General features: G+C 40.6%; 1 protein-coding gene across 8 annotated transcripts in view; it reads left to right on the plus strand.

Annotated features, from left to right (window-relative positions):
• The first annotated feature begins 634 nt into the window (after window positions 1–634).
• The window catches only part of SENP6 (SUMO specific peptidase 6), a 71,303-nt gene continuing 55,943 nt past the window's right edge, over window positions 635–15,994 (plus strand). For 4 of the 8 annotated variants that reach the window (XM_072926588.1, XM_072926589.1, XM_072926592.1 and 1 more), the window contains exon 1: window positions 659–1,070. Coding sequence is in view for 3 of the 8 variants with exons in the window: in XM_012572875.5 (XP_012428329.2) it covers window positions 1,019–1,070 (52 nt within the window). In the remaining 5 variants the exon portion in view is untranslated. Of the gene's footprint in view, window positions 1,071–15,994 lie in introns of all 8 variants that reach the window. The other 4 variants (XM_012572875.5, XM_030267478.4, XM_012572876.5 and 1 more) reach the window with 2 other exon arrangements.

Here is a 15,994-nt window from a genome sequence, read left to right on the forward strand (position 1 = left end):
TAATCAGGTACCTTAGACATTAGAATTCCCCAAATCTGCCTTAAAATTTGAGGGGGGTGCAGGGGAAGGGAAATCAATAGAATCCCAGATTAAAAAACCTGTCGAATAAAGGAGTATCTGGTTTTGCCTAGATATAGACTGCTATAAACTATCCTTTAGTTTTTAAAGGATGAATGTTTTTTTTTTGTATTTCAGCTTCATGAGAAAGCTTTTTAAAATGTAAAATCACACATGCTAAAAAAATCAAATGTACCTGAGGCCATGACTTGCAATTTCACTTTAGTTGGCGTGGCAACGCTGTACATTTTGCAAAATCCAACTTTTGGATTTGAATATGATCAGGCCACAGAAGATTTTAAGACTAAAAGGAATCTTTGAATCTTGCAAAGACCTTTACCCCGAGCTTGAGCGAGGTGAGAGGCCGGCGGGCCCCAGCGCTCCGCCATGCGCTCCCGCACTCCTCTAACTTCATTCATTTTACCCGAGCCACCTCCGCGCCTCCCAAAAGCCGCTGCCTCCAGGCTGATGGAGGAGAGAGCGGGCGAGCCCGAGGTACTGCGGGGCGCGGCGCGGCCATTTTATGGTCCCGGGGCCGGCAGCGCCGGCGGCTCCCGGGGCGGGCGGGCCGGGCCGGGCAGGGCAGCGCCGCTCGCGGGGCAGCGGCCGCCGCGCGCTCCTGCCCGCGCGCTCCTGCCTCGCCCTGCTGCGCTCGCGGGGGCGCGTGCGGCGGCGTCCCGGCCCGGCGCGCCTGCCCCGACGGGCACCAACGGGCCCCGCTGCGGCCGATCGCGGCGGGCGCGGAGGGAGGAGCGGGCGTGCTGCCGCCGCTTCCTCCTGCGCGGGGGCCGGAAGGCAGCGCGGCCCGGCAGCGGCAGAGGGCCGGGCCTCGGCGGTAGTGCCGCCGTTGCGGGTCAGCCACCCAGCCTTCCGCAGTGGGGGCGGGCAGGCCGGGGGAAGGGCCGGGCCCCGCCGCCGCGCTGGGCGATGGAGTGAGGGAGCGCTGCGCGGCAGCGGGAAGATGGCCGGTGGTGGCGGCGGCGGCGGCTGCAGAGACAGCTTGTTTCTGGAAGGTGCGTGCAAGGCTGCGAGGAGGGAAATGTGGCCCGCGAGCCGCGTTTCCCTTCTGGCGACCAGTAAAGGGGCACGGCACGGACTGGGGAATGGGGGAGGCGGGCGTGTGAGTTCATGTGGGGTGGGGGTTATGGGTCCCCTTTGGGTGCGACGACAATGAGAGGTGGCTTCGCGGTGGGGGAAGGGTGGCTGGCGTGGTTGCGTCTGGTTAAAAGAGACCTGCTTTTGAGGGAGGGCTTAGTGAGGGCGATTTGGTTCATTTTTCTTTATTCCTTCTTTCTTTCTTTTACTGTTCCGAGAGGTTGGGAGTGCGGTGCTCCTTTCCTTTGTCGGGCAGCGCCGAGAGCAGCCCGGGCTCGGTGCAGCGGCAGGAGCGAGCCGCGGCTCGGCGGGCGGTGGGCTGGGGCGGCGGGCAGGGTTAGCGCCGGGTGAGAGGGGAGGCCGGGGCTGTGCTGCCCTGCCCTCGGTCCGCTCCCAGGCCCCGGCCTAGCCCGTAGTCTTTGGCCCCACCATAAAATGAGTCTTCGCCTGCTCCTAAAAGGCTCCTGTAAAGGTTTGGGACTGAGTTTAATTTTGTGAGGAGGGTAATGCTTATAATTATGATACATACGAAGGGGATGATGAGCCTTATTACCTGCATTTGAAAGAAACCTTTTGCGTTTGTAAAGCTGCTTGCTTTTTTTTTTTTTTTTTTTTTTTTTTTTTTTTGTTATACGGTTTTGATGTCTTGAGGGTTTTTTTGTTTGTCACTATAAAGCTTTTAATTATAATGCAAAAAGTCTCCTGAAATTGGGATATTTTTAAACTTGAGTCTTTGCTGTTTCTTTGATACATCAGAAAATTTACTACTGTAGTCTTGCAAAATTGCTCTAAGCACATGTCCTGATGGCAAAGACCAGTAGTCTGGTAAATTCTGCCAATTTACGATGATGATAACAAAGAAAAATTAATGGATTTAAGTAGTCCTCCGAAGCAGAGTTTTCCAAGTCAGGAATTAGTTTAGCATGGGAAATTTACAGTACCTGTATTGCACAGAACATAACTTCTTGCAGATTTTCTCTTGCTGCAGGGTATTATATATTGGTTTTTTATTACAAGATATTCTGGAATAGACGTACTGCGTGGACAAAATACTGCTTGTTGTTTTGAATAATTAATCTGGAATTTTGATGTTCAGAAACTCTGGTTAATAACAGCTGTCATGTTGCCTCCCGTATACCTTTAAAGGATTTGGTGGTGAAATGCAGACACTCCATATTTTCCCTGGAGTCTCCAAAGACTGTGGTGAGGTTTGCGCATAATGCTAAAAGTGTCAAGGTGATGACTAGTTACTGTCTTCTGTGTGCACCTTGAGTACTTGCTGGCTGGTCAAGTGGCTGAGGGAATATGCATTTCATATGCAATATCCACACTTCTTTTGGTTATGAATTCTCTTTCCAACAGCAGGAGCAACACAACTGGATAGCATCTCCATTTGGAGCTTCAGTGTTCCACGATGGATGAACTGAGTTATCAGCTGGTTTTATGTTTCGCCATTATTTGGGGACACGTTCATTTTAGACTGATGATGTGATAGAAATCCTAAGAGTGCAGTCACATGTGAAGAAGATCTAGTGTAGATAGTGGTGACAAAAATTTATGGGGGTGGCCCAAGTCCAAATGGGACAGTTATACTTGGGCAGATTTAGTAAGAGCTGGTAAAATCAGTACTGATTTGAAGCAAAGGGAAAAGGCTTTCAGATGTTATTTGATAGGTACTTATTAGAGATATTTATAGAAAAAGTACAGTCATAGAATATCTATAAATATGTATATATACAGGAGTTTTTTGCAATCTGCAGTCTGGAAAGGTAGCATATTAGATCAACCTAATGATGTTAGAAACACCATTACCCTAAGGCCAGACAAGCAGGAGAGTGCCAGATTTGTGAAACAAGTATAGTGGGGACAAAAAAGGGGATTGAAGTGGGTGGAGTAGGAGATATGGCAACTTCTATTGCCAGATGATGGTTATTAATACATGAGCCTAGAGCTGTATCTATAACTTGTCTGAGTGTGTATATTTAATGGAGTCCTTTGAAGGCTGTGTAAGCAACAACCAAAAATTGTTTACTTAATGTTTTCAGAGGTGTTTTCTCAAAGACTGGCTAAGGGGGAGGGTTAGGACTCCTCCTCATCCCTGCCTTAAATGTGCACAATAGAAAAAGTCTGGGCGAAATGGATGTTAGCTCTATCACCAGTTAAACTCACTCTAATGGACACTGTGCTGGTTAAATATGTACCTTTGTGTGTGTGTATGCATACATGTACACAGATATTTCTGGTGCTGTCCTGCTTATGTTGACAATCAGTCAGATTTAAGATAAATGTACAGTTAAGTGAAATAAATTACTTTTCAGTATGACAGTTGTTCAGAATTTTGGTTTTGATTCCACGTGTCCGGTGAGATACTGCTTTTCTTTCATTTAGTGTAACAGATGTTACTGTGAAGAAATATGTCTGTCATTCTACTATAAAAGTGCTTCCTCTTAACATTTTTATTATTCTGTTCTCCAGTAAAAACAAAATGGTCTTTCTGGAAGGGTGTTCCTTGAATGATTGATTTGTTGCCTTTCTGGTAATACCATTCTTGAACATAGTGATTAATGTTTTTTGTCCAGTTCTGTGTATCTGATGTGCATAATTTTTTATGCTGTATTATATAGACTGTTTAATGGAAATGTGAAAAAGATCCCTAGGACTATAATGGACTCTTTTTAAAGCTGCATTTGTTATTCTGAAGCTGTGATAATAGTTGATCACATATACTTGGATATACAGGGCCTGCATGATTATTTCACTTGAAGTGCCAGGACTGTTAGAAGTGTGGAAAGTACTCTATTTTTGTTATTTAATCTAGATGTAATTGAAATTAGTAAAACTGTTCTGAATTTGCTTTTTTAAAGTGATGTTTCAAAGTTATGGGCTGAACATGCAGAAATTTGCACTAACAAAGCATTTCTCTTACATGGGAATTCTTTCCTGCGGTGGAGGAGGAGAAGTTTAGTGATTAGAATTTTGTGTCTGCAGCAGTTCCTGTGTTTTTAAATTGATAGTCACATCTAAAATATAAAGAATGGTAGGCAAACTCATTTGGACTTAAGGAAGGAGGCATGTTAAACATGTGGGAATGGGGAGTACTGTTGATCATTACCTTAGAGAAAAATTGCAGGAACTCTTGTTTTCTGCCTCCTTTGCTATTACTGAATTGCAAGGAAATTGTAATTTCTCTTTTCCAACATGAAATTTAAAGTTTACTGATGTTTATGCAGTAGATAGTAGGTAAACTTCAAAATATTTTCCAGAAGAATGGTGAAATGTATTATTCTTTCCTGTTATTTATTTCAGTCTCCTGGTGGTTACAGTAATGATGCAGAGAACCAGTATTGAATTTTCTTTTTGAGGACCTCCTTTCTAAGGAATATTGCCAGTCCCTAGCTTCAGAGTTGTTGAGATATTTCAGTGCAGCCATGGCAGGAATTTGCTCAACTTTCTTTCCAATTTCTTGGCTACAGATTTCGTAATAACAGTAAACAAAACTATGTGGTCTACCTGTTAGCAGCAGTAGTATAAACTTCACAGTTGTCTGCCAGAGGACTCCAGAAGACTGCTTTGTTCTTCCTTCAGTTCACATGTAAAGAATTGTCTTCACCAAAGCAAGAGTTGTAGACTTATGTGTTTTCTTAAAGGTAGCTGAGATTCTGGGGTGGTACAGAAACATGCAGCTTTTGTGCATTAGTATAGAGTTACAGACCTACCTTTTGAAGTGGTGGTAAGCCCCTCCTCTCTTTTTTTGTTTCTGTTTTTAATCATACTGAGAAATTTCTGACTGGCATAATACAAATTAGGAGGGTAGGGTGGCATTTATATTCAGGTAAAACACTTGAAACTACCTGCCAGACTTTTCTACCTGCAAGACTCTTTATTTTTCTCTTAACAGTGAAATTTAATTATTAATTGTTTTAATTGTTACTAATAAGTCTCTGGTGCTTTGTTTGTGATCTAATGGAGATTGTGATTAGCTTGAAAATGTGGGAAAGAGTTGTTTCAGCTATCATTGATCTTCTGTGTCTATATGAACTCCTGCTTTATCCTGTTGAATTCTTCTCTGGTTTACATATGTTCCCTCAATGTTCAGACAAATTCTGTTTCTTCTGGTTTTCTTGAGAGTGGTTGGTTTTGGTTTTTTTTGTTTTTTTTTTTTTTTTTTTTTTTTTTGTTTGTTTTTTTTTTAATGAGAAAGTGTGAAGTTTGTGATTGCATAGCTTGTTTATATATCCCAGTCCTTTGACCCATTCAGATTTTTTTTTCCAGCACTGCACATGTATCTTCTTAGACTTGAAGAATGTTTAGCTGTCCTGTCCAGTGGTTTTGAGAATAGGAGACCTTCTGACTTGAGTAACAGGTTGCTTTCCATGAATGAAACTCGCTTGTTGAGAACTATTTCTCAAAAAAGTCAAATTGAAAACATTTCTTACTGTCTTTTTTTTTTAATATATGCCAGACTAACTTGGCTTGATAGGTGGCTTGAAATATTAGGAAAGACAGGGTGCTTCTTAAAGTATGTAGAAAGATACTAAAAATGAACCTAATTTATCTGTTACTGCTCTCTAACATATGTTGCAATAGGCTTGGGAGCACATTCTAAGGTAAAAGTCTGTGTCCCAGTCCTCTTCCACATCATTACCTCCTTAATTTTCAGACAGGATTCTAGGAGCCCAGGCTTGTCCTGAACTTTCTGAAGTGTAAAGGATCTGTGCACAGTTTTCTGGTTTTCAATGTGGAGGCATTTAGTGTTTGGTAGTTTTTTCAAAGTAACTGCTGTTCTGTAAGTTTTGTCAAAGTGGGACATAGAAGCTGCTGGTGTAACTGCCTTGTTTGGCATGCCTCATCCACTGTTTTCTGGCTTTTGGATTTGGTAGTAATCTGTGAAATTTGCTCACTCCATTAGGCAGGGAAGTCAAAATTAGTGTCCCTGAAGCAAAGGTTTCAGCATTGCCTGAGCATGGTTCAGTTTGCTGCTCACTGGTGTTCCTTCAGTGGCTGAGCAGTCAGGGTCAGGACAGCGAGAGGGCTTGAGGCACAGGACAGCATATACCTTCATCTCTGTGTGTTGCAAAGAAAGGAGTAGAAAAGTGTGCAGGATAGATTTCTCAGCTGCATGAGACTGAGAAAGCAAACAAAAATGGAGGTGTTGTGGTGGAGGCTATTGTAGAGATACTGGGAACAATCTGGGTTTGGGGAAGAAGGACAAATGTAATTCTCTTAACTTGGCTGTTCTAAAAGGCACTTGGACTGGGGGTAAGGGGAGCACATGTGTTAAGCTCCTTTCTTTTGGCCCATATTTTGGCACTCACATGGTTTCAGTTTGGAGGTTTTTTAAGGTAGTGATAGTTTTACATAGATTGAAATCTGTCTTAATGGGCTGTGCTTACTTTCTATGAAGAAAAATTAAAGCATCAGTAGAATATTATTTTTCTTATTATATAGAATCAAATTTGTTGGCAGCTTTATTTTCACATTAAATTTTTAAAAGCATTTGTTCCTAACTTCCTGTTTCCATGTTCAGCAGCCTAGCACGCCTAATACCTAATATTTTCAGGTTAAGATGACCTTAAGATGTAATTAAGTCAGAATCGGTGTACGAATGTCACGTTAGTGGGCGTGACTGCAATTTGGAAACAGAGCTACATGTACTTTCCACCACCCTGGAGACTTAACCACTTTCTTGCCAGAGAGATTGAACGTGCTCTGTTCTGTCTTGCCAGGTTGGCACTTTGCCAAACTTCTCATTGAAGGGTAACTAGTAGATGCAGGACAATGGCTGGGATGGGGGAGAGCATACAGCCTCTCTTTTATGTGTGAGAGAAGAATAGGACATTTCCTGTTCCATCTCTGCCTGGTGATCTGTTAAGTTAGGCTAAGGTGTAATACATAGCTTAAACTTTGTAATAGGTATTTTAGTGTAAGAGCAGCTTTATTCTGCCCAAGGAGACCCAATTATTTTAAATAGCAGGTTATCTTCTGTGGAGAACAAGGTTATAGTGAAGGCTGGAGACTGGAGGGAATAAATTAACAGGCTGTGGTTATTTCTTCCCGGGTTGGTCAGTAGGCCTTTAAAGTTTTTGTTAACAGACAAAGGATGTAAGCCCTGCAAGAGGCAAGGAAACGTTTCTGCATGTGTGTCCCAGTAATTCCTATGAAAGAAGAATCTGGAGTGAAAGATTTTGCAGTATCTTTCTTTGAGTTAATCTTGAGTGATTATGGAAAAAAGCAGTGATAATTCAAAACTCTGTGTTAAGCCCTCCTGGCTTTTTGTTTGTTTGTTTTAAGACCATATGAGCTGGGGCAAAGTCTCTCTGCTCATATCTCTGTGAGATTTTGATTTTTTGTTTATTTTTATTATAAGACTTGCCACAACAATGTTTTAGGAATGAAAAATACCAATAATACTCTGCTGGTGAGGTAAAACATATTACTGTATGACATGATTAATAATATGTAATCTTACAAATTTATATCTGTAAGAAACAGCTGCAAAATATTTATTTTATGAGTATGTTTTATTCAATGTCATACTATTGTTTCATTTGTACTAAAATTCATTCTAGTGATGTATTTTTATTAATGTCATAGGATATAATGTTGTATTTGTTTGACATGTACAAATTTTATGGCTCACTTAGCAAAATATGAGTATCCTGCTGATGACAGAATTTAATACGACAGTCTAACAGAAAGATTATTCAAGAGTCCATCAGATGAGAATTTGAACTATGCAGTAGATGCTAGGTTTCGTATATACAATTGCCTTTGTGATTTCTGAGGCTCACTTCTAGAAACATTTACTAGAGTTTGTTGTAATTTTATTTCTACCAAGGCTTACTGCTTAAGAGACAAATTAAGGATCCTTTGCAATTGGGAGTGAACTTTCAAAAGTGAACTTTGGGACTATGGTGGCCCAGGTCCTTGTGATTGCATATACCTGGCCCTGGGACAGTAAAACTTCAGTGGAGATTTTAGAGCTCTGCCATAAGCAAGTTTGTTTGTTATAGCTGAATCTCTACTTGACAAGAACCACAAAAAACCAGATGTCATTGATAAAGTAAAAAGTTCTCTGTCATGTAGCAAAGCCTATGATGGAAAAGGCACTGCTCATTTGGTGGAAGAAAGACTCTGTGCCCTGTGATAGAAAGAACTTATAGATCAAGGTAAGCAGGAGTTTCACGTTTCTATAGCAGTGGCTGAAACTCTGGTTGCAGGATGGTCACTTAACAAGTTTGGTGTTTTGCTTTAGCTGTCTTTGGAGTGCTGTTTCTTGAAAAGTAGTTTTATAACTAGGTTCAATTAGCAAGCCGCCATGTGTTATTTTATTAAAAATGAGTTGATAGCGCATCTTCATTTTTGTTGCTTTTAGGAGTAGTTACTGAGAAAATGTTTGTTTTTCATGGGATGTTAAAGTAATTTTTTAGTTTTTTAAAAAATAAAGCCTGCTTCGTGGTTGTTGGTATACTGTGACAGAGTTATCAGTCTTCAGTGCTTCTTAAATTCATTGCTGTTAGGTCTGGAGAAGTTTGGTACTTCCATTACAAAGATTTCTGTCACCTTAATGCAGTAGTCTAGTTGCATTGCTTCACTCCTTGCTGCACTGATGATTGCTAATTGTAAAGGGAGCTAAAGTACATAATGTATCTAGTCTGAGCAGAATGCTGTTGCCTGTATTTGTGTTTAATTTCTCTGATTTTTTTTTTTTTAAGAGACATAATGTGCATAGATCTTAATTGTACATGGATTTGCAGAGTCATAGCAAGACCCTGTGTGTGGGGCCATGCTGTATGGCCACGCAAGGAATTGTGCCTGCAATTGAGAGTGCAGCCAGGCCCACTGCCCGGGTGCTGCTCAGCAGGACAGAGCTGCTGCCCCTCCCAGAGACAGTGTGCTCCCGCTGTGCTGCAGTCAACACTGGCACCTCAGTGGCTGAACACTGGCTTCATGGCAAGTTGGCTGGAGGAAGTGAATTGACAGAAAACTAATCCTGGAGGTGGGGAGGAGTGTTGGTGGAGGTAGTCTATTCCTTTTCAGCTATATTAGAAATCCAGCTCAGCTGACTGCTGCCTTGTATGGATATGAAAGTTTGCCAGTGTCTCTAAGAATTGGAGAAAACTCCAGGTATTTAGCCTTTACAGGAAGGCACATGCAAATATTTTTCTTGCCACATAGTTTAACCAACTCTTTCATCATCCTTTCCCTCCTCAATTTTTTTTCTGAAACGTGCTTTTTTCATGTGACCAAATTTTTGAGTTTTTTAATTGAGGTTGTTGAGCATTTTTCTATGCTTTATTTGCTGTCCATTTCTAGTAAATTTTGAACAATGGACAACATGGAAGAGGTGTCTTGCTCTTTCTTCCTACTTCAATTACATTTAGAGTTTCTTCTTATGGAAGAAACATTTCTTGTGGAAATGTTCAAGGCCAGGCTGGATGAGGATCTGAGCGACCTGGTCTAGTTGAATGTCTCCCCCCTGATTCATGGCGGCAGGGCTGGAAATAGATGATTTTTAAGGTTCTTTCAAACTGAAACCATTCTTGATTCTTCTGTTCTGCATATGCAAGTTAAGTTCTTGCAGAGATTGTGGAACCTTTCTGGACTTTGAATTTCTGTATGTTTTTATAAAGGGGATAGTATCTATCTGACATAATTTATGACACTTTACAGGATAAAACCAGAAGTATTAAATAGTACAAATTCTTTTTTTCTTCTTCCTCTTAGTATGTAGATACAGTGCTTTATTTCAACCTGATGTTCCAATTTCTGCAGCAAACATGGAAACCTTCTCAAAGTGTCAGTTGCCTAATGTCCAGGTAGTTTGGCTAGGTTATTAATCTTATTCTGTATGTAACTGCCTTTCAGCACTTTCTAAAAATAGTCTGCCATTTGTTTAGTGCTGCTGTATTCTCAGTTGCACAAACTTAGGTTTTATATGAAGATGGATCTCATGATGCATAACAAAGTGTGCGAATCACATGCATAATATACTATAAGGTTTCCTGCTGTGTTTTGCTCATCTTCTATTCCAGTGTTCAGAATTTGAGATCATCTGTGCTTAATGCAACATACTGATTAGCCACAGAAATTGTATTCTGGAATTCTTGTTGAACTATAATCTTCTTCTAAGTGGCTTATTAGCTTTATATATTTTTTCATATTTTGAGAGTGAATTGGCGGTTGAGAAATTGTTTTTAGGCTAACCTCACCTTTTATCCTCTATTTTTATCTATAAAATAGGAATATACCTCTCTTAGACTTAACTTTCCTTAAAAAGAACAAAACTTATTCCTAATTTCTGAGTTTTTGGTTTATCTCCAAGTCTAGCAATAGAGATCTTAGGTAAGTAAAGAATTCATAATGCTAGAGGTGAAAAAATTACTTTTTTGTTTGTTTCTCCTTTTTTCCTGGTTTATAGTTGGCTCCTGCTTTTGATGTTACTCAAATTTTATTTTACTTGTGTGGAAGGTTTGAGTGGTAGTCTGACTTATTGAGAGAGGGAAAAGAAGTAAAGTGACTGATGTACTCCTTTCTGGAAGATTTTGTGATGGGAGTGCAGTTGCTTTAGGGGATGCTTTGTACCTGTGAATGGTCACTGGTTTTACTTGATGGCTGGCTGGATTCAGATGGGTTGGAGCATCCTGTTCAAGCCAGACCCAGTTAGTGCAGGTTGCTTGGGGATTTGTCCAGTCTCTATTGCCTCTCAGGTCAGTGTGGTCCACTCTTGAGCACACACATAGTAAAGAGTAAGTTCTGTCTTTTGCAAACTAGCCTGTAGTTCACCAGATTATCCTAGTTGCCCTTCTTGAAGGGCAATGATGTTTTTACAGTCTTTGGGTTCAACTGGCTAAAGTGTTCCTTAATCACGTCTTCCTTGACAATGGGTCATAATGCATTCCCACAGATATTGCTGATACAGGTGAGGAACTGTGAGGTCAGAAGACAGAATTTAGCAGTGAAATCTGGAATGACAAAAAAATTGATCATTTCCTTAATATTTTTTTTCATGTCTATCATCATTAGGTTTCTGTCATTGAGCATAAAATGCCCACAATTTTCTATAGCATTCCTTTTTTTTGTTGTTGTAAACAAAGAAGGCATCTTGAAGTACTTCTGCATTGTTTTCTGATGCTGTCACAAGGGCAGTATCCTTGGGTGGGATAGATACCTCTACACCTTGGTTGAGAGAATCAGTAGAAAAGGTGAAGAAGCATTAGTTGTCCATTGTGTCCATCACTGTTATCTAACCAGATAAACTTTCAAAGGTATCACAGAGAAAATGTGTAACATCAAAGCTCTATCCTTTCATCCTCCTCTCATTCCTTGTTAATACTTTAAAAATGTTAAACAGTTCAATGATCAAACTTAGGCAGTTCTGTATTCTTCTTTCCTGTCATCAGTGCAATAACCTGCAATGTAAGCAGCCCAGTGTGCTTGCAAACCCTGAAAAACGCAGTCATTTACCGGAATATGTAGATGATTTCCATCTTTAAAGTACAGAACTATCATAAATGCTTTTGCTTTTCAGGAGCATGAGCACTTTTGTCCAGGAATGAATGCTCTGTATTTATAATTTGTTTTTTGTGGACGTCAAGTTCTTGGAAGGGTGTGGGTGTTTTTGTTAGCCAGCTGAGATTGAATTCCCTTCACGTGCAAAGGAATGTCTGTGCTTGGTATCCATTACACTGGTATCATAGAACTTCATTATTAAACTGTGTCATGCAATATCTCAGCTACTATCAGGTTAAGATTACTGCCTGTTACTGGAGGTGCTTTTGACTGGTTGTTTTTTTTTGTTTTTTTTTTTTTTGTCTCTGCAGCTAATTTAGGGAGTGGAAAGTTAAAGCATCTTTTAAGCAGTAGATCTTTAAATCAATACGTATAAATGTAGATTAGGCTACAGTTCCATGGAAATTTCCTTGGTATCCATAGGACTTATGATAGTTTTAGTCCTTGGATGGACCTTACCTCTGCTGTGCTGTCACAGCTACGCTATGTTAGTACGGTTGAACAGGAGGAGGGACCTGATATGGTCCCCTCCCCTGCTGCTCAAGGGGTTCTTGCCTGAATTAGTTTCCTTCCCCAGATTTTCTGTCAGTGCTGACATATGCAGGGTGCAGGACAGGAGCAAGAATCTGCAACTCTTAGGAAGAGTGAGGGGCCTGTAAAACTCTTCATGTAGTGCTGCGTCAGACTGTGAAAATGCAACCTTACTGTGGTTACACAGTTGCCAGAGTAGAGCTGATGGTATCAAAGATGGAAGATAAAAGCTGTTTTGCATAGAAGCCTGTCTGGAAGAATAATGAAGCAATGGAGAAAATAAACCAAAAAATATTTCAGTGTCAAGAGTTTTGTGAGTACTTGTACCCTCTTAACAGTATATCTGATGACTCTAAATGAGCAACAGATTAGAAAGCTTAGAAGCATTCTTTTTCATTTATTTAAATATGAGTCTGAAGGCAATGAATCTGAGTACATTTAAATTAATTTACATTTTCTGTGTGAGCACTGCAGTATCTGATAAGTTGGTTGCAGTTGTAAGATGAGATTTGCAGTTTCTTTACCAGCAACAGGGGAAAAAGAATATAAACTTCAGGTATTCCTTAAAAAGCATCTGGGTCCTGAACCTAACCTTTGTTTGATCTAGATAGTGTGTTTAGGATGGTTCTTGTACACACAGAAATAGGTGAGATTTCAGCAGATGAAAGACTTACAAAAATTTCTATGTCTGTAATAGAAACCTTGAAGTCTCTGCTATTGTGTTCTGGTGGGTGGTAGGGAGTTATTCTGGAAAACCAGTTATATATATGAAAAGGTTACTTTCCTAGAAAAGTTGATCTTTGTATGGACAGTCAATGCATCTGGCTTATTTAGTGAGTTGATCTTAGAGAATCATACAACAGTTAGGTGTGAAAGTGATCTTAAAGAGCATCTAGTTCCAGTGCCCTTTCTGTGGACAGGGATACCATTGACTAGATCAGGTTGCTCAGGGCCCCATCCAGCCTGGCCTTGAACACTTCCAGGGGTGGGGCATCCACAGGCTCTCTGGGCAACCTGTTCCAGTGTCTCACCATCCTCCCAGCAAAGTATTTCTTTGTAATACATCTAATCCTACCTGCCCTCTTTCAGTTTAAAGCCATTGCACCTTGTCCCATCACTGTCCGTCCATATAAAAATCCCTCTCCTTTTTATAAGACGCTTAAGGTAATGCAAGACTGCAGTAAGGTCTTTTCAAAGCCTTCTCTTCTCCATGCTGAACAATCACATCTCTCTCAGCCTGTCTTTTTGGGAGAGGTGCTCTCACCCTCTGATCATCTTTGTGGTCCTCGTCTGGACCCACTCTGACAGATCCATGTCTTTCTTAAATTGAGGACCTCGGAGCAGGATGTAGCACTCCAGGTGGGGTCTCATGATGGCAGAGTCATCTCCCTCAACTTGCTGGCCACTCAGCTTTTTGTGCAGCCCAGGATACAGTTGGCGCCTTCTGGGCTACCAGTGAGCAGTGTTTGCTCATATCCAGCTTTACATCCATGAGAACACCCAAGTATTCTCCAGAGGGCTTCTCTCAGTGACTTCTCCCAATCTGTACTCATGTCTGGGATTTCCCCAGCTCAGGTACAGCACCTTGCTCTTGGGCTTGTTGAATTTCAAGGGAAAGCCCACTTCTTGTGTTTGTCCAGGTCCTCCTGGATGGCATCATGTCCTTCCACTCTTTCAGCTGCACCACTCAGCTTGGTGTCATCTGCCAATTTACTGAGGCTGCACTTGATCTCACCATGTCATTGATGAAGACATGGAAGAGCACCCATCCCAAGAGTCAGGAGAGACTTGAGACACTTGTCACCAGCTGCCACCTGGACATTGGCTGTAGTTTGCTGTCTGCATCCATCCAGCCATTTCCTTGCCCACTAAATAGTCCATCCATGGCTTTCCAATTTGGAGATAAGGGCATCATGTGGAACCACATTAAAGGCCTTACAGAAGTGTAGGTAGATGGCATCTGTCAGTCTTTCCTTGTGGACCATTGATGTCATTCCATCATAGAAGGCCACCAGATTGGTCAGGCATGATTTGCCTTTAGTTAAGCTGTGCTGACTTCCTTGGGTCACCTTGTTGCCCTGTATGTGCCTTGACCTGTCTTACAGGAGGATCTGCTCTGTGGTTTTTCCAGGCACAGAGGTGAGGCCCTCTGATCCTCTGCAGCTCCCCACTGCTACCAAAATCTGGCCACACAAACCCAATACAGCATCACATACAAAACAATAAAGCAATAGGGATGTTTTTCTAGTGAGTTGTAGTATAGATTGGTATGGAATTATTTGCCTTAGAGCATGAGGTACAAGTTATGAAAAAAAAAGTCTTCCAAGGTGATGTCTTTTGCTGGACACTAACACTTTACTAAATACTGGATATGTCACTTCTCATTTAGTGTTTTAGGCAGAATTTTAACGGATTCTTTTCTTTTTTTTTCCCTTTTGCAACTGCAAAATTTTGCTCTTTTTTCATGGGTATTCACTATGAAGTTTTTTTCCTTCCATTTAGGAATTGTGTAGCAACACTGTTGAATGACAGTAACTCCTGCTGAAGGAGTTTACAAACTGTGTCCCCACACAGTAATTTAAAGGTGTTGATCTGCTTGCAGACATTTTCCTACAAGCATATTTTGCTTTCTAATCCAAAATGTGATAATTGTGTTTTACACAAAAAGACTGTACAGGAATTTTTAAAAGTCCGGATTTAGGGTGTGGTTAATAATGACACAAATGGCCTAATAAAACACACTATTTTTTCAGGAATTTTTTAAATTGGCTTATTAGAAAATACATGTAACTGTTGTTTAAAAAAACAACAATTGTTTAAAAAAACAGTGAAATGTGTCAACTACACCTGTGTAACTTCTCTAATTAAATTCCAGGCACTTTCTTGGGCTCAGAAAGCCCAAGATACTTATTCTGGTATCTCCCGTGGTGTAATAGCACAAAAGGGAGTTAGTAGTGGGAGGAAAAATGAGAGTGAAATCTGCCTTCAGTATGCTGCCTGTCTTAGGCAGAGGTACAGGGATTACGTTCTCTTGACATAATATCTTAGGGTTAGCTCTGCTTTTTTTCAATATTTTCACCTCTGGTTACAAATGTGCCTTGTTGATTAAAAAGACCTTGAATAGTGCACATAGTGAAAATTGCATCATTTGGGTTCCAAATTTAAGTCTTAGTACAAAAGAGTCAGCAGCTTAGCCTTAGTAACAGATTACTTGTTATACCCTTTAAAAAAAAATCCTGTATGGAATTAGATACCAAGTGGCTGTTCAGATCAAGTAACTCAGGTGAACACTCTGGCTAACATGATGGTATACATCTAGATTTACATTTTTGTTAGGACCAAGAGTGCTAGAAAGAGTGAAAATTGATCTAGAGTTGAATGAGCAAAATTGGGATACTGAGACATTTTACATGGATAGCTGCACTGATCAGTAGCAGTGGATGAACTGTCCAATGCAAAAATGCTTAATTAAAAGAAGAATTAGAGAAAATACTAAGAAATCTTTTGAAAAAGAAAGAAAATATGCATCTGGAGTGTAAAATACTTGTAGCCAGCTTGGGAGTTATTTAAAGGTATAGGAGGCTTTACAGCATGCATGCTACTTGTTTAAGTAGATTTCAAAAGGCTCCCCAAATGCTAAATGCCTGGCTAAACAGCAGAGTAAGAGATAATATCTGAAATAAAACATCATAGTTCTTGAATCAGATCTTTTATCTGAGTAATTAAAATAGACATTAATAAAAAAGCTGGTGGATTTAGCCTGTAATTAAAATGAGGTGGGGGAAAAATTGATTAGTAA

The sequence above is a fragment of the Taeniopygia guttata genome, chromosome 3, assembly GCF_048771995.1.
Source record: "Taeniopygia guttata chromosome 3, bTaeGut7.mat, whole genome shotgun sequence".
NCBI classification, from domain to species: Eukaryota; Metazoa; Chordata; class Aves; order Passeriformes; family Estrildidae; genus Taeniopygia; species Taeniopygia guttata.